The sequence below is a fragment of the Micromys minutus genome, assembly GCF_963924665.1.
Source record: "Micromys minutus genome assembly, chromosome: 13".
Classification (NCBI taxonomy): domain Eukaryota; kingdom Metazoa; phylum Chordata; class Mammalia; order Rodentia; family Muridae; genus Micromys; species Micromys minutus.
This window is the reverse complement of record NC_137982.1, coordinates 11,795,044-11,817,478: the sequence shown is the minus strand read 5'-3', so window position 1 is coordinate 11,817,478 and position 22,435 is coordinate 11,795,044. Positions and strand designations below refer to the sequence as shown.

At 45.8% G+C, this 22,435-nt stretch overlaps 2 protein-coding genes across 2 annotated transcripts in view; one reads left to right on the top strand and one right to left on the bottom strand.

Moving 5' to 3' along the window:
• Nucleotides 1-4,432, bottom strand: part of MORN5 (MORN repeat containing 5) — a gene marked incomplete at both ends in the record, with an annotated part of 28,380 nt that extends 23,948 nt beyond the window's left edge. Inside the window, 2 exons of the mRNA XM_080927388.1 lie at nt 1,228-1,375; nt 4,386-4,432. Coding sequence (XP_080783514.1) covers nt 1,228-1,375; nt 4,386-4,432 — 195 coding nt within the window. The remainder of the gene's footprint in view (nt 1-1,227; nt 1,376-4,385) is intronic.
• A 174-nt stretch (nt 4,433-4,606) lies between these two features.
• Nucleotides 4,607-18,870, top strand: NDUFA8 (NADH:ubiquinone oxidoreductase subunit A8). Its single transcript, XM_080927027.1, has 4 exons — nt 4,607-4,764; nt 9,226-9,389; nt 13,438-13,603; nt 18,554-18,870. Exons 1-4 carry the CDS (start codon nt 4,714-4,716, stop codon nt 18,689-18,691), a joined length of 519 nt encoding a protein of 172 aa, XP_080783153.1. The 5' UTR covers nt 4,607-4,713; the 3' UTR covers nt 18,692-18,870.
• The last annotated feature ends 3,565 nt before the right edge of the window (nt 18,871-22,435 follow it).

The following is a 22,435-nucleotide window of genomic DNA, read 5'->3' as shown; positions in this document are numbered from 1 at the left end:
GCTGTGTGGCCTTGGGCAAGTCACATCCCTTTCCTGAGACTTCGATTCCCCAAGCTATAAAAGAAGCATCTTTTAACTTTTTTTTTTTTTTTTTTTAGGCCATGAGTCAGGCCCAGCACACTCTCAGCAAGACTCATGAGAGTACAGATCATTTCCCATAAAAAAAAAAAAAAAAAACATAATTTCACATCTACCATCCATAGAGGATTTTCTGTCACTAAGTCACTGACCCCAAGTTCTACTCATGTCCCATAAGCCTCTATCAGAACCTTTGGTAGATGATCTAATAGATGTGGTGGTAGTAACAGCTGATACTTTTGAGTAGTTATTGTGTGCTAGGAAGTGGCTGAGAACACACGCCTTTCCCCTTAATTACCCTCAGCACCACTGTGATAGGCTGAGTTATGCCATCCCACCTTACCCTCAAAAGGTGGCCACATCTGCTGGAACTTATGAATGTGTTACCTTGCATCATTCAAGAAAAAGAAAAAAAAAAGAACTTTTATAGAATCATCCAATGTGAGGATCCTCACAGGAGAAAGTGGACAGAAGAGAGGACAAGATGGCAGGGAGCAGGGAGGAGGAGAAGCAACTTGGTGCTGTAAGCAGAGCTTGGAGTGATTCTTGGTCATGAACCAAGGCATACAGGCAGCTTTTAGGAGTTAGAAAAAAAATGTGAGGAGACATTCTCCCCCTAGAGTCTGCCTGCTGACCCTGTTTAGACTTCCAGTCCCCCAAATCATAAGATGGTGAATGGAGGGTAATTTAAGAAGCTAATCTGGGGGCTGGAGAGATGGCTCAGTGGTTAAGAGCACTGACTGCTCTTCCAGAGGTCCTAAGTTCAATTCCCAGCAACCACATGGTGGCTCACAACCATCTGTAATGAGATCCGATGCCCTCTTCTGCTGTGTCTGAAGACAGCTACAGTGTACTCATAACTAAAATTTTTTTAAAAGATGCTAATTGGTGGGGGGGGGGGATAACCCATCATGGCAGAACTAGGCAGCCAAGATGACTGTCCCTAGTTTAAGAATGAGGAGCATGAATTTCAGAGATGTAGAGTCACTGGCCAAAGATCAGGCAGTACATGACACAGGAGGATGGAGGAGATCCTAGAGTCCTGGGAGAATGAGAAGTAGGACAAGGTAAGCACCAGGTCAGGAGGAGAAGGGGCTATAGCAGGGTCTCTCCCTGCCTGGGGGCCTCCCACAAGCCCTAGCTTGTCACCTTCACCACCAATCCCTTCTCCCAGATGGCGTCGAAGCGGTTCCCACTGGGGAAGAACAGGGTTCCTTCTCCGTGGAACATGCCGTCCTTCATCTCCCCGACGTATCTCGTGTCAGTAGGGAGGATGTACTCAGCACTGCCCTCCATCCTGCAAGAACACGTGAAGTCACTGAGCTCTGCGTGGCAGCTGGGGGACAGCTGGGGGACAGAGAGAGATGTTCACTCTCCATCCTCAGATGCCTCATTCCTCAGTACTCTGTCTGAGCTTCTGTGCTGCTTCCTTTTCATCAAAACCTCGAAGAGATGTAGTTTAAGATGGGTCAACCTGGGGCTGGAGAGATGGCTCAGTGGGTAAGAGCACTAGCTGCTCTTCCAGAGGTCCTGAGTTCAATTCCCAGCACCCATGTGGTGGCTCACAACCATCTGTAATGGGATCTGATGCCCTGTTCTGGTGTCTGAATACAGCTACAGTGCACTTATTTATAATAAACAAATAAATCTTAAAAGAAATAGATGGGACAAGCTTTAGTCTATCATCTTTCCCTCTCTGAAAACTGTTCCAGAGTTTATACTGTCTGCTGAAATACCTCTTTCTTAGCACAAAGCTACAAAGTTAATGCTGTGTTTTCACAGCTCAGCAGCTCAGGCAGCTGATTCTGTGTCTCCTGAGTCTGTTAGGACTAGCTCAGACTTACCAATTAATCACAGCGGCCACGTCTTTTAAAAATCCTTGTTCTATCAAATGTTAGTTTGGCACACTACACGAATCCCTCTGCACCTTACCTTTTCTCATTTGGCAAATGGGAATCAGTGTCGGGGGCTGGGATGAGGCATAGGAGTGGCTGCTGTGAAATGTGGGGGGGGTCTTTCTTCCTTCCCCATGTTCTCACTGAACTCAACTGTGCAGTGCTTCAAACCCGGAGAGAGACAGGGATTCATTCTCTAGCACATGCTGACCTGGAGCTCAGTACCTCAGACTGGCCTTCAGCCTGTGGCAGTCCTCCTGCCTCAGCCTCTCCAATGCTGGGATTATAGGTATAAACTACTATACCATGTTTTTTATTTTTATATTTAGATATGGTACAAGTGAATCGTGGATTTTAATGTTTGGCTAAAAAAGCTTTATTTCTGAAGCATAGTTGAGATGCAAAACTATACACATATTTAAAGTGTACAGTTTGTGCATTTTGACACATATCCTGGAAACCATCATCATAGTCAATCTGATTAATATAGCCACCACCACAGTTTATGCTTACTCCCTCTTTATTTTTTTCTTGTTTGTTCCTCTCATTCCTCATCCCTAACCAAAAACTGATCAATTTTCATGAACTGATTTATATTTCCCATAATTTAATGTAAAAAGCATCACGTAATATATATTCCTTTTTGCTGGACATGTCTGATTCTTTTCATTCAATATAATTCTTTTAAGATCTACTCATGTAACTGCAACATTTTCATTGCTGTGTAATATGCCAGTGAATGGATATACCACATTTGTTTGTTCATTCACATGTTGGTGAATGTCTTGGTGGATTCCAGTTCCCAGTTATTACAGTTTCAGTTATATAAAGCAATTAGGAGTACTCACAAATATGCCTTTGTGTGGGCATAAATTTTCATTTATCAGGTTAATAACTAGGAGTGAAATGGCTGTCTTACTTTTCAAGAAACTCCCAAGCTTTTCCAAAGTACTTGCCAATTTTTATATTCCTGCCAGCAATGGGGAGTCTATGTAAACCAAATATTAAGTTTTAATGTATTCTACAAATGAAGCACAGCCAGCGGGCAGTGGTGGCACACACTCTGGAGGCTGAGGCAGGTGGATCTCTGAGTTCAAGGTCAACCTAGTCTACAAACCGATAACCTGGTCTGCGTTCCAGGACAGCCAGGGCTCTTACACAAAAAAACCTGGTCTCTAAAATTAAAAAAGCAAAAATTAAGAAGCACAGCCTACCTACTCTAAAGATCAGGCCCAAGCCTAATCCTTCACCTCTACCTGACAAAGCTTTTGCTGGAGGAACTTTTTTGCCTTGTGGGAAGAAATGACATGGGTTTAGACAGAGAGCTGGGTAGAAATTCTCGACACCTTCAACTTCTTAGCTGTGTGTTCAAAATAGGGAGCATGTCATTTTGTTAAGTTCCACCATTTACTTGCAAGATCAGCCTGAACTGTCTCACGGTTATGAGAGGTATTGCACACCCAAGCAAGCATCTTTGCCACTTTCCGAAGGGTTAGACAAGGGTCCCGAGTCCTCCAAGGCACAGTTTCATGCTTTACCCTTGAAGTGAGATAATACCATCTCCCTTACAAAGTTAACCGAAGATACAGACAGCACCCATGTATATTACTGCCACGATCTCTAGGAATCTGTCTGTCCCTGTGCTTGGCTAGACCGCTACTCCTGCTTCCTCAAAATAACCCGCAGTTCCTCCAACCTTGCCCACAGATCCTCCAATCAGCCCCTTCATCTCTGCATCTTTACAGCCCCATGAAGTGCTTTGTAGCCCAAACAACTTTTACGTATCTGTCACTTCCTCCCCAGGATCAGCCTCTCCAGCTCTGAAAGATATGTCACTTTCTTCCTCCAGAGCTGCTAGCACGGCAAAGTGGGCACCTCACATATGCTTTGCCTCTCTTGGCCACAGGGTTGGCCTTGATTCCTTATCATGACTGTGTTATGCTTGCCTGTCCCGCTGTGTTTGCAGGGATTCTGACCAGGGTCAAACCCAAGATCTGGACACCGAAAACAATCAGCATTTGGCGAATAGAATTTCCTAGTTTTCTTTGTCTGCATGTTTTAAAAGTTACTTATTTTTTTTTAATGTGCATGTTTTGCTTTTATGTATGTAATGTGCACCATGTGCAAGTATAGTGCTCACAGAAGCCAGAAAAAAAGGAACTTTGGTTACAGAGAGTCGTGAGGCATCATGTGGGTGCAGAGGATACTCACATGTGCTCACACACACACACACACACACACACACACACACACACTAGAATGAATGAATCCCACCTATGCGGCTTATGAGGTATCTATGCTTGAACACGTTAGTTGAACAAGTTTTTCAAAGTGCTTGACTGAGGGTCCTTGGCAGAGGACCAACCTTTCATTAGCCTGAGAGAGTGGACACATGGACGAATGGGGACTTACCTCCCGTTTATGTATCCCCCAATATATTTGCTCCCGGTGTACTGCATGTTAGCATCTAGTGTCTGACACCAACTTCAGCAGACTCGGAGTAACTATGACAACCAGGAGATGTGGGCGGAGCCCAAATGAAGTCCCGCCCCTCAGGCCCGCTGAACTTCCTGGAATGGCGTAAGCTCCGTCTCCCCCAGCGGCGCCAGACAGTGCGCTTGCGCTTCGCCGGAGACGCATGCGCGGATAGTACCGGGCAGTCTCGGAAACCCAAAGGGGAATTGAAGGAGACGGGCAACTCGGCCGAGGGCAGCTGGTCAGGGTCGCCGCTGCCGCCGTCATGCCGGGGATAGTGGAGCTGCCAACTCTGGAAGAGCTGAAAGTGGAGGAGGTGAGGCTCTCCCTGAGAGCAGGCGGGAAGCCTGGGACTGCAGCTCTCAGGCCGGCCCAGGCTCCGGCCTCTGCGACCTGTGTGCGGTCACATCCTGCCTTGGCTCCAGACATTCCTGTTGCCCCCGCAACCCGCCTCTTCTCTTGTGAATCGGGTGAAAATTTCCATTAGTATCACCTGGCCCCTTGCTCTCCTTTCCGGTGAGGCGACTCTGCTTCCCCAGGTGTTCACCTTCCGAGCCTGTCAAAATCTCGGTGCAGAGCAGGCCTGGGAGCCGCGGCAGCACGTCTTGGACGAGTCTGGCACGGGTCAGAGTGTTTTGGTGATGGGACACAGTTACCAAATTACGTCGAGATAAGTTTAAGTATTTGTTATGTGCACATGCAATGGAAAGTAAGAGATAGTGCCCAACTTTTATAGTTTATAGATTTATAAGGAGACAGATAAAGAGGCTGTGCAGCACAGTGCATAGCGCTGTGAAAAGTGAAGTAAACATGGTGTACTATTGTAACTTTCGCAAACATGATCACTCCATTTCTAAAGGCCCGGTTGCTAATTACTTGGAACACACAGTAAGGTAGGGTATATATAACTGGTCTTCTCCTGTAGACCAGAAATAGGCCCCAAGTGATTTGCCCAAGGTCACATAGACAGTGTATGGAAGACTTGTAACGGGTACTGTTCTGAAACCAACTGTGCACACTTTAAAGACAAATTTATTAGAACTCATTTGCATGAAACGTTTGCTGAGCCAAATTAAAAAAATCTAACAAAATACGGCCACTCAGGTTTGACTCTGTGTTGTGGTTCTGAGCTAAAGTGCAACAGAGTGAGGAAGGACACAGAACTATGTTGTTGGGGAAGCCCAGAGCTGTCTCATGTCTGCCTGCTGTCAGGTGCTGAGCCTCTAGAGAAGTCACTGACAAGGCTGGAGCAGTTTGGACTTTATCCTGTGAGACGGACGGAAAAGATGGATGTGTTAAGGCAGAAGGACTTGTCATGGCAGAACTAGTAGAAAAAAAAAAAAAACAGTTGGCAAGGCTAAAAGTTATATGTCAGGAATCACATACCAGGCACTGTGTTAAATATTTTCTCATAATACTTCATGTAGGCTCTTAAAACCTGTGAGGATGGCAGCTCAGTATTTTCCTCAGATGAAGAAATTGTCAGCTGTACTCATGGGTGTTACATGAAAGTGTCTTAGAAGTGAGAAGAGGGGGTTTTTCTATAAGCCAGTCTTTTGTTTTTATCGTACCATAAAACTGGTCAAACATGAGTTGACGTATTTTGTGAGATTTTTAATTTGGCTCCGCAAACATTTCATGCAAAAGCGTTCTAATAAATTTGTCTTTAGAGTTTGCACATTTGGTATATATAATTATGTAAATAACCAAGTGTAATAAAAGTTAAAACACACAATACTATGAAAGATGGGCAGGCAGATTTGATGTTGGATCTGATGTCTGGACCTTTGGCTTGGTCACTCTGAGTAGCTTTTAGCACTTGTGGACTCGGGTTTTGCTAATGGTGGATGACTCTGGGTATGCAGTTCTCTATGAGAATTTAGGAGGGATAGTAGAGAAACCACGTTAGGTTAGGCTTAATGGAAAACATGGCCTTTGAAGGTGGCTGTCGTTTAGGAATGGCACTTCAGCAGCTTTGCAGAGACTAGGTTGGCAGCAAGAAAAGCTGGAAGACTACCTTCAGTGGCCATTACAAAGTAACCGTGGCAGCTTGCAGCTGTGCTTCACAGAGTCAAAGATAAAGTCCCTCCATCTGCAGTGAATGGACTTGCAATGGACTACTAACCTAGCAAAAAGGCTGAAGACTCTGGCTCAGGTTTGCAACATGACACAGGCCCAGGGAGGCTAAGAGCAGCAGCTTTAGGGAGCAGGTAAAATCCACCTTGGACTTTATCGACTAAGGAGTCACGTCACATCCCCATGGAAGAAATGTCCAGAAGTGTTGGTAATTTAGAGTAAAAACTAATCGACAGGCAGTATCGATGCACATTTTATGTGTCGGGCACATCCTTATCATGCCTCACAAGGTCCTATGGAATAAGCACGTCATGCTCCAATTTACATAAATAAGGAAACAGGCCTGCCATAAGCTAAGTACTATGAGAAGTGGTGCGAACGTGGTTTTTGGAAGCAAGAGCAGTACTAGATTTGTCTGGCTCAGTCTGGACACTTGCTGTCTATGGGCAGCTGTGTAAGAGCTTATGAGGAAGGATGCTGAAGTTCTGTGCTCTGGAGGCAGGATGCCGGATGAATTTGAGAGGGGAACTGTTGGACTTCACCCGTTATGGAGAAGCAAGTGAGGGGACATGGTTACAAGTTCTCTGCTCTCTCTCGGTGATGGTGATGTTATGCCAGAGTCCTGATGAGAGCCACAGTTTTGACGGACAGCTGGCATGTCTCGGGTGCTTCTGTTTATTTGCTGTTTAGGAATTGGCTCAGTGAAAGTGTCTCATCTTTGTTTCCCCAGGACAGCATGAATATACTTTCACTTTCATGAGACTGCCATTTGTGTAGGGAAATAAACAGCTAATGCTGCAAGCTTTGGAGGGCTGCCGTCTTGAGGATTTGAGTAATCAAATCAGCCACTTCAGGATATTTTTGCGGCATTTGGCAAACAAGAACAAATAAAATGGCATTTGGTTTTTTATTTAAAAAGGTATATTTTAGATTTATTTATTTTAGGTGTTTGAGTATGTGAATGTTCACATTTATGCCTGGTTCCCATGTGAGCCAAAAGAAGGTATGAGATCTCATGGAGCTGGAGTTACAGATACTCGTGAGCCACCATGTGGGTGCTGAGAATTGCACCAGGTCCTTTGGAAGAGCAACCAATGCTCTAAACCACTGAGAATTCAGTTTTAAAAATATAGTGACCTTTAAAAAACAAAGCTGTGAAGCAAGGTTTGTAGCACATGCTTGTAACTCCAGCTCAGGAGGTTTGAGAATAGAGATCAGCTTTAACCTACATACCCAGTTCAAAGCCAGCCTGTGCTACTTGAGAGTATCTCCCAAAACCAGAAACAAAACAAAAAGGTTGATACCTTCTATTTTCCCAGCTGGCTGTAGGTAAATGAAATAAAGAAATATGAATCAAACTTAAATACAAAAATGTACAGATTGGTGGTATCAATTTGTTAGTTATCATGGCAGATTTCTTTTGTATGTAAGTGTACTTTTGCTTTAATAGCTGCAATAGTACAGTGTTGGTGGGCAGTCCTGGAATTAGTTGTTTTCCTGTAGGGTAGCAGTTCTCAACCCATGGGTCACAACATCTTTAGGTGTGAACTGACCTTTTCACAGGGACAGTCTAAGACCATCAGAAAACACAGATTTTATGTTACAATTCACAACAGTAGCAATCAAGATAGTAGCAATAAAGATACATCTCAGGATGAAGATGATATGTGAAAAACTGTATTAAAGGAAGGTTGAGAACCACTGCTGTAGAGTGGATCTCTCCTTTCCCCAACGCTCATCTTCTTAGTAACTTACAGGTTTGAAGTGCATAAAAACGAGACTACAGAGTTTCTATGTTAAAGCCCTCCAGTTCTTAAGCAGTCCAGGTCAGTAGTGCAGTAAGTACAGTAGCCTGACAGGCTGGGTTTTAACAAGCCTGCTAATATTTTCAGTTACCTTTATCGGTTGGTCAGGAATCTGAAAATTCCCTAGTGGAGAAAACAGCAACTGTAAAGCTAAAGGACACTTTATCAGAAACACAGGACTATCAAACAGCTCATGTCCAGATGCCAGCAGTAAATACCCATTTCTGCCCTTTAAAGTTTAGGCTTAACTTGCCAATAGCAGAGCTAGTCATCGGTGTCCCCCTGCAGGCTGTAGTAGAGCAGAAAGATAGAAACATTAGAAGAGAAACAGAGTAGCCATAGTAGGAATAAGGAGTTCTCCCACATACCAGAATGCTCTGTCCAGCTCAGTAATTGAAACATTGTGGCTAACCCTGTAGAGCAGGGAGCTGGGCCCTGGACTCTGTAGTTCCTTGTGGTCCAGCTACCTACAACTGCTCTGTGATGTTTCTCAAAGTGCTGGAAGGCAAGAAAGGGAATTTGGCACGGTCACAGTGCTTGAGTTAACATCAACATGGGCCTTATTCTTAGTAATAATTTGCCAGGTTATGAACTCTTTTTTTCTCCTCCTTGCTTACTCTGTGATTCCCTAGCCCTCCGGGAGTTTCAGATGTCCTTGTATGATTGATTTCATAAAGTTTCCTAGAGAGGAACTTTAGCAATGTAACAGTTGTTTTAAGCAAGAATCTGTGGGATCTCTGTCTTCATCTCTTAAGAGGAAATGGGGATGTTTCTGTCAGCCTAGGAAGACACATGGGAGAGCCCTGATACTTAAGCACTCAGTTGTAAAGAATCCTGACAACCCCTGTCTCTGTGCTGGGCTCAGTGTGTGACCACCTCTCACATTGCTTTTCCAGGTAAAAGTCAGCTCAGCCGTGCTTAAAGCTGCTGCTCATCACTATGGGGCTCAGTGTGATAAAACCAATAAGGAGTTCATGCTGTGCCGCTGGGAAGAGAAGGACCCTAGGCGCTGCCTGAAGGAGGGCAAGATGGTCAACGGCTGTGCCCTGAACTTCTTCAGGTAAGAGCCACCTGAAGGCAGTGCCTGTGTGAGCGAATGTCAAGGTATCCTGAAATATTCTACTGAGGACGTGACTTCCAGCCAATTAAGCAGAATTAAAAGTGTGCAGGTTTTGAAATCAGACAGACCAAAGTTAAGGGTTTATTTTGTTTTGAATTTGTTTTTATAAGACAAGTTCAGTAACCTCCATGGATGTCAGTTTCAGCTGTGAAACGGTTGTCTGTCCTCTGCTGTGTTGCAGTAGGTATTTTGAAAAGATGTATACAGCTGTTTCAGCCCAGAGCTTGTTGACAGACAGTGGACAGTGGTGATGAGTAAGAAAGCGTTGAGTTTGGTTTTGGCCGCTCTGCGCACTGCGTGAGTTCCAGCCCAGCTGTGTATTAGGTGAACTGGGCATGGCCATACGGTCCTGTAATCCTGGTGTCCAGGTGGTGCAGGCAGGAGGCTCGGCGAGGGCAGCCATGCTAGCTGCACGGGGAGTTCGAAGCTGATTTGGGCTGCAGGAGATGCTGTCTCAAACAAACGTTTGGTTTGATTCAGCCAGCCTAGAACTCACTGTGTGGGCCCAGAACACATAGCTCTGCTTCAGCTCACAAGTGCTGGACCTACAGCGTGCACCACCTCTCTCAGCCTTAGAAAACGCTTTTAGACTTTGATTATAACAAAACAAGGCAGAGCTCAACTCAGAGAGTTGGCTGCTTAGCTGTGAAGTCCAGAAATAGTCATGGTGTCAGGCAGGGGTGGATTCAAGGGTCTGAATGGTGGCAGAACTATGTGCATCCTTCTCTGCAGTCTCTTCACTCAGCATTTCCCCATTGCCCTTTCTTTTAAATAGTCTTTTCCTTTGCTATAGCCTAAATGGCCAGGAGCCACTTTAAGCTGTGTGCCTCATTACTAAACCATGAGAGAGTGTCACTGCACCACTACTGTAGGCAGAGTCCCCACACAGCCAATTACACTGGGGCGGATTATACTGCCTGTGAACTTTGGATGCTTACTTTTGAGTCTTGGGAGATAAGTACTCTGGTTGGTAAGGCCTGAAGTGAGATGTAGTCTTCACTGAATCCAAACGGCATCACTGCCAGACCAGGAGGGGTTGTTTCTCAAAGGAAAAGCAGAGGGATGTCGCTAAAGAATGGGGCTGATTGTTGGCTGTCACAGCCCCACAGATGCCACTACGGTGGCATTAGAGGGAGGAACCAATAGCAATCAATAGCTGCCTTTCTTCTTTCTTGCCTGTGCTGTCTGTCTACCTGTAAAGGAATTTTGTGATTATAATTATAGTGTACATATTTTTGAACTGGTTTTCATTTGACTTTATTGGACAAATTCTTTTGAACTGTAATTTTATTAACTACATAGTACTCCACTAGCAGAGGGAACTGTAGTGTTTACTCTTGTCAGTGAACATACTCTACTGTTCACTCTTTGTTTCCTTATTTCTTTATATTTTATTTATTTATTTATGAATGAGGCAGGGTTTCCAAGGTAGCCTGGCTAGCCCCAAATTTGCTGTGCAGATAGGGGTGACCTTGAACTCAAAGAGATCCGCCTCCCAAGTGCTGGGATTAAAGTTGTATGCCACTACATCTAGCTTTTTGCCCTGTTATTAAATAACTAAGTCTTTGGTATACATTGTGTGTGTGTGTGTGTGTGTGTGTGTGTGTATGTGTGTGTGTGTGCACGCGCGCGTGTGTGCTCATGCATGCGCATGTGAGTTTATGGCCTTGATCATTAGTTTTGGCTTCTGAACTTCTAGTGCTGTTTTTTAAATTAATGATTAAAAGTGCTTTGAAACATGTGTGGGTATTTTGGCTGAATATATGTCTATGCATGCCTAGTGCTGGGGGTGGGGGTAGGAAGAGGGCATCAGATCTCCTAGAACTGCAGTTACAAACATTTGTGAGCTGCCATGTGGATGCTGGGAACCAAACCCGGTCCTTGGCAAGAGAAGCAGATATTCTTGACTGCGCAGCCATCGCACAAGCCACAATGCAGGGGAGAGGGTCAGACATGGGATTTTTAGTTTGCATCAACTTCTCCTGCCCTCAGCACAGATAGTATACATGGCATTTAAATGTTTAATAGATAGGAGATGGTGTTTCCTGCTGCCTGAATTTATGTCAATTTGATTGCTATCAAGGTTGAATATGTCTTTATTTGAAGGGATAAAAATGATTTTCTAAGAGAATATTGGCAAAGAATTTTCCTGAGAGGCACAGGAATGTTTTAGGTGGAAAATGGGAACTCCCTTGGTCCTAAGCACCCCCTTCATTCACTCAGGGAGGAAGCTTTAACATAATGGCTTCCACATAAAACTGTGTTATTTTGTGCTTGCCTAGCAAGCATAAGACCCTGGGTTTGGTCCTCAGCTAGGGGCTGGGGGTGGGACACATAAAATAGTACTATTCTTCCTTGAATTTGTATCTCTTTGTATCTGCTAGTTCTTAACAGGTTTGAATGAAAAAGGAAGGGGAAATTTGCTTCATCCATTTTTTTCTTCTTTTCTCTCCACCCTTCCTCTCTCAGGGTTAGAGGAGTAGGGTCCCATGTAGCCCCATGCTGGTCTCAAATTCATTCCGTAGCTAAGGCTTGAACTCCTCGTCTTCCACCTTCTACATTCTGGGATTATAGTCCTGTGCCCCACCCTAGTCTCCTTAGCCATGTATTTTCTTTGTGTGTCTGTGTGTACTTGTGTCCACTTTCATACAGAAGCTTGAGGTTGGTATCAGGAATGTTATCCTCTGATCAAGGGTCTTTGACTTAGCAACATGACTAGTCTCACTGGACAGCTTGCTCTGGGATCTCTTGTCCCTTCCCTCAAAGGATGGGATTACAGTGGGCTGCCTGGGCAGCTTGAACCCCCATTCCTGCCTTGTTAACTTTTGTGGCCAGTGCTTTAACCACTAGCAGTCTGCCCAGCTTCCTAGCAGCTCCCAGCTCTTCTGCATAGAGAGGACTCTTTCTGGACAGTGCAGTGTTGAACTAAGCCAGAGCCCTGGAGTGTGGGCTTGGAATGTCTTTCAGATAGTTAGTGTGTTCACTTCTGAAGGTCTGTCAGCATGCCAGGCTCTGATGACTTCCTTCTCTGGGTTTGCTAAGCTGAGATGTCAGGAAGACACAGGCTCCAGGTGAGTTCCCTTGAGTAAACTGCCAATGTCTTAGGCCATAATCTTTTATTTTTGCTGGGTAAAAAAGAGGCTTGTTCCTCAGAAATCTTCCTATTTTTTTTTTTTTTTTAATTACAAAGCTCATATAGAAAGTTAGGTTTCATTATGACATTTTAAAAACGAAATTTGTTTTTGTTGTTTTTCTTTTGGCCTTTATGATCCTGCCTCCTGCGTGTGTCCACCCCAGTGTCAGCCTTTACATGTCCATGTCACGTGACCTTTCGCACCCCAACACACCACTTGACCCCTTCTCATGGTGTCTTGTCCTACTCTCCTACTGTGCTAATGAGATACTGCGCAAACATACATGCATTAGAAGTCTGAATTCACATGAGATACCTTGTTTAGTATGACACTTCTCAGTTCTATTTTTCTGAACATTTCTTACTTCTTAAATGCTAAGTAAGCCTAGAATGGTGGCACATGCTTTTAATCCTAGCTCTAAGGAGAAATGTTAGCTCTAGCTGAGTGAAAAACGCCATTGTACATGAGCCACAGTCTCCTTATCCAGTAGTCTGTTGATGGCAGTCTAGGGTGATTCCATTTCCTTGCTTTTGGGAACAGAACAGCAGTAGACACAAATGATCTGGTCGCTGCGGTCTGCCATAAAGTCTTTGGGCGCAGCCTGGGAGTGGAACAGATGGGTCCCATGGTGTGCCTAAAACTAGGTTTCTGAGGACCTTGTACACTGACTTCCACAGTGATTACACTGGCTTACATCCCAGCAGGGGAAAGGGCTCCTCCACAGCCTCGGCATTTGTTGTCATTTTTTTTTCCTGGAAGTTGGTGCGTGACCTAAGACTGTTCATTTGACACCTGTGCCTATGCCATTTCTGTTTTGTGCAGAGCTGTCCCTAACCTTCAGCCCTCCTTTCCAGGCAGATAAAGAGTCACTGTGCGGAGCCTTTCACGGAGTATTGGACTTGCCTTGATTATTCCAACTTGCAGCTGTTCCGTCACTGCCGCAAGCAGCAGGCAAAGTTTGACGAATGTGTGCTGGACAAACTGGGCTGGGTGAGACCTGACCTCGGGGAGTTATCTAAGGTAAGGTTTCTGCTGGGCCTTGCTGTGGTCTGGGACTGGGGTTGGGACAGAGGGGGCAGGCTATGACAAAGGCAGAAGGTGGTCTGAAAGGGGTCCCTCTGAGGGTAGAGATGGTGTGAGCTGTCCCTGTTCACCAAAGAAGGACCTGGTGAGTCTTAACTAACAGAGGTGTTCAACTGCTCTGGGTTAGCTAGCTAATAGAGAATAGGGTTGTGTGTCAGTGAGGTCCCATCAGGTAAACTCACTGGGGCGGTAGGGTCAGGCTGTGTGAGACTCCTGAAACACCAAGAATTTAAAAGCTCCTGCTCAGAGTGAGAAGCCTGCCCTCCCTTTCCTGTGTTATTTTGTGATAACTGTGCTGTGGGTTGAAGTGATAGTGCAGGCTGACACTGTGTCTGTGCGCTGTGCTCTTTGTGACTGTGCCCTTAGCACAGCAGCATCTAAGTGTCGATTCTCCTAAGCCTGCCCCACCCCATCCTCACCCTCTGTCGCCTTCCTGGAGAGTTCTTGCTGAGCTGCATGTTTCTGGGAGGGGTGGACCTACTTGGGTCTTTGAAGACAGTTCATCCTGTGAAATTGAAGAATTTAGGCCCGAAGCTCTATCTTCACTGTAGGGCTGAACTGCGGGAAAGAAAAACGCAACCTTTAAACTTTAAAACCTGTAGTACCCCACCTCCCCTGAGCTGAGTGCCTCGGTGTGTGGCTTTGTTGCAACATGCAGCCAAAGAAGCTTTACCCATGATGGCCTGACAGCTCCTGCTGTTGTAGCTCAGGGTCCCCACTCCTTAGAGCCAGGGAGTAGAGCTGGAACCGAAGGACAAGCTGGTAGACACAGTAGTTCTGCCTCTTGCTTCCATAACCTCTTGTGGAATCTCAAGCTGTCCTACTTCTGTCCAGCCCTGTCTGTCTCAAGTGAGGCTGAGGATCCTTGTTGTCCTGTAAGATCTGAGCCTGAGCGTCTGTGTCAACCTGAACAGCAGCAAGCACACGGGCTGTTTATCTCTTCTCTTCCCTTTGAGGCTCGTGTCCATGAACAGTTGTCACAAATAGATTGGTAGCATAGCTTTTTCCCCTTCAATCTGACATACGTTGTTTTCCTTCAGACAGATTCTTTGGCTAAACTAAAAATATTATTTTAAATAGTGGCCAACTCAAAGTTGAAAGTGATAGGATTGCACACTTAACCATAAAACTACCTTTTCTTGTTTCTTCGTCACTGTAGGGAAGCAGCGAGAGGCTATCAAAGCACTATTTATTCTTGCGTCTTTTTATATGGACACTTTTTACCCCCACCCCCAAGTTACCATATTAGTTGCCCCAAATGTGTATATTGTGACATGTTTTATTAATTTTAGTTGCACTCCACCCATTGTTCAGTCTCCTTCTAGAAAGGTCTAAACCAGCAGAGAGAGGCCAATTCTCTTTGATTCTGTGTGGCCCACTCGCCTCTCCCTCTGCAGAGCAAGCTGGGCCCCAGCCTAGACACCATGCCCTCCCCTAGGCAGAGGTACCTCCTACTCCTCTTCAGCAACCTGACCATAGACAGAGTGAGTCAGGAGCCTTGTACACATCCTAGTTCATCCTGGGAACCGCATTTTACACATGACCGCTTCATCAAGTAGGCTGCCTCAGGTCTTCCCTTAGGAATAGCTCTGGGTGCTCCTGTCCCTTTTCTTTTGGGAAGTACTACAGAAGAGCATGTCTCTTTGTTCTTCCCACAGTCCGTTGTTCAGGGTCCCTAGTGACTTTATGTTCAAGAACATTTCTTAAAAACAAAGAATGACTGTTCCAGATTGATTTCATAAATGCCTTGAGTAATCTGTCAAGCAACAGGAACCCTGAATGATCTCCAGTTATAGCAGGGGACGGTGACCTGCACTTGAGGCCTTGGTTTTAGCTCGGGCCAGTCAGTCAGCCTCTTGTGAGCTGGAGGTAACTTGCACACCAAGGGTTATAGTTACTGTGTACTTGAGAGATTTGGGCACAGAAACAGACAGACATAGCCTCTAGTGGATGCAGATGGCTATAGTTGGTACCACTAGAGTCACAGCCAGAAAATGCTTAGAGACTGTGGCCCACTTACAAGGACCTGCTGCATCCTTAACTTTCAAAGGGATAATTTCTGAGCTAGAGGTATTATAAAGTGGTACAGCATTTACCTAGCATGCATAAGAAGACCCTGAGTCTGGTCCCCCAAACCACAGGAAATTAAAAAATTAAAAAACAATTCTTATGGCTTCCCACTTGAGATTTTGGTGGCTGTTGGGGGTGACACTTGTAGACTCTTTGCATCTTCCTCTCAGCCACAGTTTGGAACCTACCATCCAAGTTGGCCTGTCAACTCAGCTCTGAATTCTTCTGTTCCTAGCCATCAGGCTTAGCTTCCCTGCCTCCAGCTGCATGGAGTGATTGGTTGCTTCCTGTAACAGTGGCACCTGTGGCCATCAGGTTACTCTAAGCACCTTTGCACAGCATTGTGTCCAAGGTGGCCTTAGTGAATGTCTTAGGGTTTTATTGCTGTGAACAGACACCATGACCAAGGCAAGTCTTATAAATAACAACATTTAATTGGGGCTGGCTTACAGGTTCAGAGGTGCAGTCCATTATCATCAAGACAAGAGCTTGGTAGCATCCAGGAAGGCATGGTGTGGGAGGAGCTGAGAGTTCTACATCTTCATCCAAAGGAAGCTGGGAACAGACTAAACATCCTCAGGCAGCCAGGAGGAGTGTCTCCAAGCCCACCCCCAGAGTGACACACTTCCTCCAACAAGGCTACACCTTCTAATAGTGTCACTCCCTGGCCCAAGCATATTCAAACCATCACATTCCACTCCCTGGCCCCCATAGGCTTGTTCAAACACGTGAGTCTATGGGGGCTGTGCCTAATCATGGCATAGTCCAACTTCCAAAGTCCCCAAAGTCTGTAGCAGTATCAACAATGTTAGAAGTTCAAAGTTAAAAATCTTTTCTGAGATCCATCCAATCACTTAACTGTAATCCTTGAATTAAGTAAGGCAACCAGCTGGGCAAACTGGAAATCCTGCCATCTCCATGCCTGATGTCAAAGCAGTCTTCAGATCTTCAACTCCTTTTTCATCTTTGTTGACTGAAGCAAACTTCTTCCTCCTGGGCTGGTTCCACTCAGCAGGTGGCCTATGGCTCTGGCATCTCAAACATCTTGGGGTTTCTAAGACAGCTTCAATGTTACAGCTTCTTGTTTCAATGTCTGGGATCCACACGTGACCTTCTGGGCTCCTCCAAGGGCTGTCTTCACTTCTCCAGCTCTGCCCTCTGTAGCACTTCAAGCTCAGGTTGATCTACACCTTTTCTGTTGCTCTTGGTGATCATCCCATGGTACTGGCATCTCTTATATACTGGGGTGGTTTTCCGTTGCAACTAGGCTTCACCAATAGACTCTCATAGGCTCCCTTCATGAAGACAAGCCTCAAATCCTTTGCATGACCCCTTCAATCCTGGATTGTCGACTACAACTGAGGCTGTCCTTCACCAGTGGCCTTCCATGGCCTTTCACAGTCGCAAGCCTCAGCTGTTCATGACACCTTCATGCCTTCAAAACCAGTACCACCTGGGTGATTCTTACACATTACCAAGTACAGCTGCAGCATGAGGTACAACCTTGGTTATCTCTGGAACACAGTTTTTTGTCTTCTCAGAAAACACTTCCCAGAAGATTTCATCTCGCTGATGCTGGTCTCTTCTTAATCATCACTAATATCTTAGCTCCAGCTGACCAGCATCAATTGTCCCAGTGTCTCCTTCTCCTCTTAAACGTAAGGCCAGAGCCACATGGCCGAAGCTGCCAAGTTCTGCTGCTTGCAGGAGCTTTGTTCTCTTACATTATCACTAGATTCCTCTTTTCTAACTCCTTCACTGCCTAAGCTTGGCTGTCCTGGATCTTGTCTGTAGATTGACCTTGAATTTAGAGATCTGTATGTGGTTCTCCTGGGATTAAAGGTGTGGACCACCACACCTGGATTTAAGCTTTTCTTCACCCAGAACTTGCTCAGTCCTAGGCTAGCCTTGAACTCAGATCTGCTCATCCATGACTCCTGGGGTTAGAGGTCTAAAGGGACTAAGTCACCTGGAGCTAGCTCCATTTCACTTCCTGGTGTCCCTTTAATATTCAAACCATATATTTTGTATCTTTCCTTTCTCAACTTGCTCTTTTTCATTAAAATACTCTTCATAAGGGTGAGCTTTAGTAACCACACAACAGAACTTGCACCAGGCTGTTTTGAGACTTCCTTTTTCAAAGCAATTAATCTAAATCTCTTCATTTTAAACTCAGGTAAACTCTAGACAAGGGCAAAAGGCAGCCATGTTCTTCACCAAAAATACTACAATAAACAGTCTCTTGGCCACATAGTGAAATTGTCCACTGAAACTCCTTGATCCAAGTCAGCACACTGCAAATCACTCTCAGTAACAAAGCATCTGTGAAGTCACCTGGTGGGAGCTGGTGAGAGTGAGGGGAACAGGCTCAGCATCTCAGCATCAGTGCTAGTAACAGCAGATCTTGTTCAGACTTACATCTGCTGCTGTGCAGACTTCTGTAGCCCTTCCCTCTGTCTGTCTCTGCTCTCTTGCACTGTCTTCCCCCTTAATCATTCTGACTGACTTCCAGTTCTCCTCAGAAATAGCCCAGGCCCCAGCCTTGACCGTGAGTAAACTGCAGGGTCCATCCTTCTCCCTTGTCATTGGGTAGCAGGGCAGCAGGCGGAGCATCACTAGCCAGTGAGCCCCAGAGGATAGCATGTATCTTGTCCCTGCTGTTTCCTCAGCTCACTCTGGGATTAAATGTAACTAGATACACCCGCCCGGGGGTTGAAGCTAAGGAAGAAATGGTGGAGGCAGCAGAAGCAGAGAGAGGACCCCCAAGCACTCTCGGGGTTACTACTGAACCATGACTCTCTTCCTCAACCTTCCCAGGTCACCAAAGTGAAAACGGATCGCCCTTTGCCAGAGAACCCTTATCACTCAAGAGCAAGGCCAGAGCCCAGCCCTGTGATTGAAGGGGATCTGAAACCTGCCAAGCACGGCACCCGGTTTTTTTTCTGGACCGTGTAAAGATGGATCCACGGTCCACACTTGGTCGCCTCGGTCATGCGCCCAGACAACAGACAATGAAAACACCCATGCCGATCTAGTGTTCTTTCCTGGATCACAGACGTTAACAAAAAAAGCTAATTTATGTCACTTGGCAGTTATTCTATACATTTCCTGTCCATTAAACTTTTTAAAGGAAACAGTTGTGTTTTATTGTGCTCTATGAAACCTTTTAGCCTTTAAAGATGACTTCCCCTTGTTCTTTCTTGCGTCCCCGACTGTCCCACTTGCTTTGCCCTGAGGAGGACCAGCCGCTGTGGCAGGAGAATCACATTCCCGAAAGGAAAAATGACTGAAGGAGGCTTTTCTGCTCAAAGCAGCATCTCAGGGGTGTTGGGACACAGTGCAGAGCCTCAGATCTCTCTTCTCTGGCATTCCAAGCTTATAGATTTCACTAAAGTATTTCCAGAGAAACATTCAGGACAGTAACGAAAGGTCTGAGCCTGTGACTCAGGCACGGGAGGGGCTGCTGGCTGGGTTTTCGGCAGTGTTTCTTGAAGCTCCTTAAAGAACCTAACTTCCACCGTTTCCCCTCCATAGCCCATCGTCCGGGTGTTATAACCCAGATGTTTTTCCTGATAGACAAGGGGGAGGTGAAGGCTGAACTCCCAGCTCCAAAGCCAGGAAGTTGGAGGTCTGAGTGTCAGTTCCAACCTTGGGTGTGTTCCTTAACCTCTTGTGAGAGGTTGAGTCTGAGGACAAACCAAAGGGTACAGGCTTATCTACCTCCTGGGCAGGTTGAAGCCCCAGTGTTTATTCAAACCACTGTTCGCCCAAGTCCCTTCACCCCATCTAGTTCCCTCTCATTCACTTGGCCATTTCCTTTACAGCTGGCTGGGTCACTGCACATTCAGGTTGTGGTATTACATTACCACATAAGACTCTAAGTCATCTGAGCCTACTGGGCTTTGAGCTGTGCGACGAAAAGATTTGGACAAGTGTCTCCTTTAGTTCATGTGGAGAGAGTGTAGCGTTAAGGGGCAGGGGCTGCTGTCTAAAGGATCTGAGGCCAGTTCAAGGGAAAATATTGATGGCTGACCGTATGGTCACCCCACCACTGGGGGATTTCCAGTGAAGCCCCCACTTGGTCAACACAAGTTCCTTGATAGCACCTCTGCCTCACATTTCCCAACTCTTGTTGAAGTTTTTTTTTGTTTTTTGTTTTCTGTTTTTTTTAAAAGCTGAGGCAAAGTCTGTTGGCCAAGTAATTGGAAGCCAGCTGCAGTGCCTGAAGTTGGCTATTGTCACAGATTGACAGGTATATGGTATACTCCTGCTGCCTTTTACTTCCTTAGCTCTCTCCCAGAGGAAACTGGGTCTATCGTAAATAACGCTCACCTAGCACTTGCACTGTGCCAAGTGTTTCACACGTGGCACTCCTTTGTGTTCAGAGCTGTTTGTAAGGGATAACGTTGGATGGAGAGAGAATGTATTGTTCTACCAAAGGACTCAGTTAGGTCTCCAGTCCCTACTTCAGGTGCTTCTCAACCGCCTGTGACACCTAGGGGATCCAATACCTCCACACCCCGGCCACTCACACGCATGTGGCATATACATGTTTTAAAGTAAAGTTTTTAAGAAAAAGCCAACTAGTCCATCTCATAGATGAAAGAACAAATGCTGAGGGAGAGGTGAAGAGGGCCCTTCCCCACTTGAGAAGTACATACAGGGTACATGGGAAAGGTTTTCTGGTTCTAATGACCGTACTCATCCATTAAAACCATTAGTAAATCATATCTGATATCTGGGGTTCTCCTCCCCCACCCCTCCGCAAGTGATTTCATTGGTCTGTGGTGTTGACTGACAGGGTCTGAAAGTTCAGGCTCTGACTGATTTTGTATATGAGGAAGCCAGTGAACAAGTCACCTTCTAGCTGAGTAGTAAATGGCTAAGCTGAGATTTGAACCCAGATACAACAGTAGCAAAGCCTGTACCATAATGTAAGTCAGTGCAGATATGCCACAGGGAAAATTCTGGTCCAGTGGGTCTGTAGTGAGACAAGACTTGTAACAAGCTGTCAGGCAGACCTCTGACTCCTTCCTGAGTGTCAGAGAGATAAACCACTTGTGGGGTACGAGACTCTGACTGCCGTGGCTCGATTCAGGTGGTCTGTGGCACGCCAGTCACTCCCCGAGCGCTAACCCACCTCTGTAGAATCGGAGCAGTGCAGCCTGAAATGTTAATGCCTTCAAATTCAATTCTAGGATGTTTTAACTTTTACCCAAGTTGGACGGCAGCTGTGTCTTCCACCCTCCCCACCTTGCTTTGAATTCCTTGAACAAAGGAACCAGCTTTTGGCTTTCCTGTGCTCTTCTTGATGGGCTCACACGACATCATAGCCTTCTAGGACAGAAGGGTCTAGGTAGTTAAAGATAATAATTTCTTACAACAAATGCATGTCTCAGTGGCAGTAGGTAAAAGGTCACGGAACAATCTGAAAGCTGTTGATGTGAAGGTCCCTGAGCAGGGCTTCAAATAACAGAAGCTGGCTTGGCCTGAGGGTAGTGAGATTAATTCTTTGCATTCCCAAAGGAAACATATCTTCCCCTTTCCCCGCCAAGCCCGTTCCTGTCTTCCCTATCTGAGTCCACACTTGTCTCCATCCTCCTAGTGTCAAAACACAAGATGCATCTTTGGCTCCTTCCGCTCATTCCTGTCCTGTTCAAGGTCCAACACCAAGCCCTGTTGAGTTTCTTCTGTAGCACATCTCAGAGGCTGCTTCCTCTCCATTTCTCTGCCCTTGCCCTAGGCTGCTGTGTTTCCCTTGCCTAGATTATTAAAACAGTTTCCTAACTGCAGTCTGATCCATCACCCAATTTACTGTGTGTGCCTCTACTGCTCAAAATCTCCAGTGGCTCCTGAATGCCTCCTGAGGAAAGCCTGAGCCCTTGCTGGCATTCCAACACTCCATAATCTGGTCCTGGCCTAGCCCATTTCCCCACGTTTATCTTAATTTTACAGCGAACCCTGCACTCTATAGAAGGCCAATCCCAGATTGATTTCTGCTTTTCCCCCCCAACCTCCTGTGCTGGGGTTTAAACCTAGGGCTTCCTGAATGCTAGTTAAGACCTCCTGCTAAGTTACCTTCCCAGTCCATTTTACTTTTTATGTTTGAGACATTATCTCAACTAACTTGCTCAGCCTGGTGTTGAACTTCATGATCTTCCTGTCTCAACTCCCCGGGTAACTGGGATCACAGGCCTGTGCCAATGCCTAGATGCTTTTTAACATTGAAGTCTATCTGGCTGCTATCTCGGCAGGAAGCCATCCTTCCTCATCCTCTGCCTCTTGAACCTCTAGCCATCTCTCAAGGCAGACCCTAGTCCTGTCTTCCCCAGGAAGCGTCGTCTTCCGACATCCTGGCCCATTGTTCCCGTGGCACAGTGTATATACCACAGTAGCTGAGTGTAAGGCTCTGGAATTCTGTTGTTTGGGCTGGAATACACTCAGTAGCTATGTGACCTGAGGCAAGCCTTTTAGCATTACTAGACCTCAGTCTCTTCATATGTAAACAAGGAGGGAGGAGCACAGAGATGGTTTCTACCGTATGTTTCTGGTATGACCATAAGTATTTGGTGAGTTGTACTTCAAATGTAGTCTTCTGGGTCGACAAATGGCAGCAGCATGCTAACAGTGTGAACATGTAACACTAGTGTTACACATCACTGGGTATGCACCATGGATCTCCCCTTATCCCAATCGACA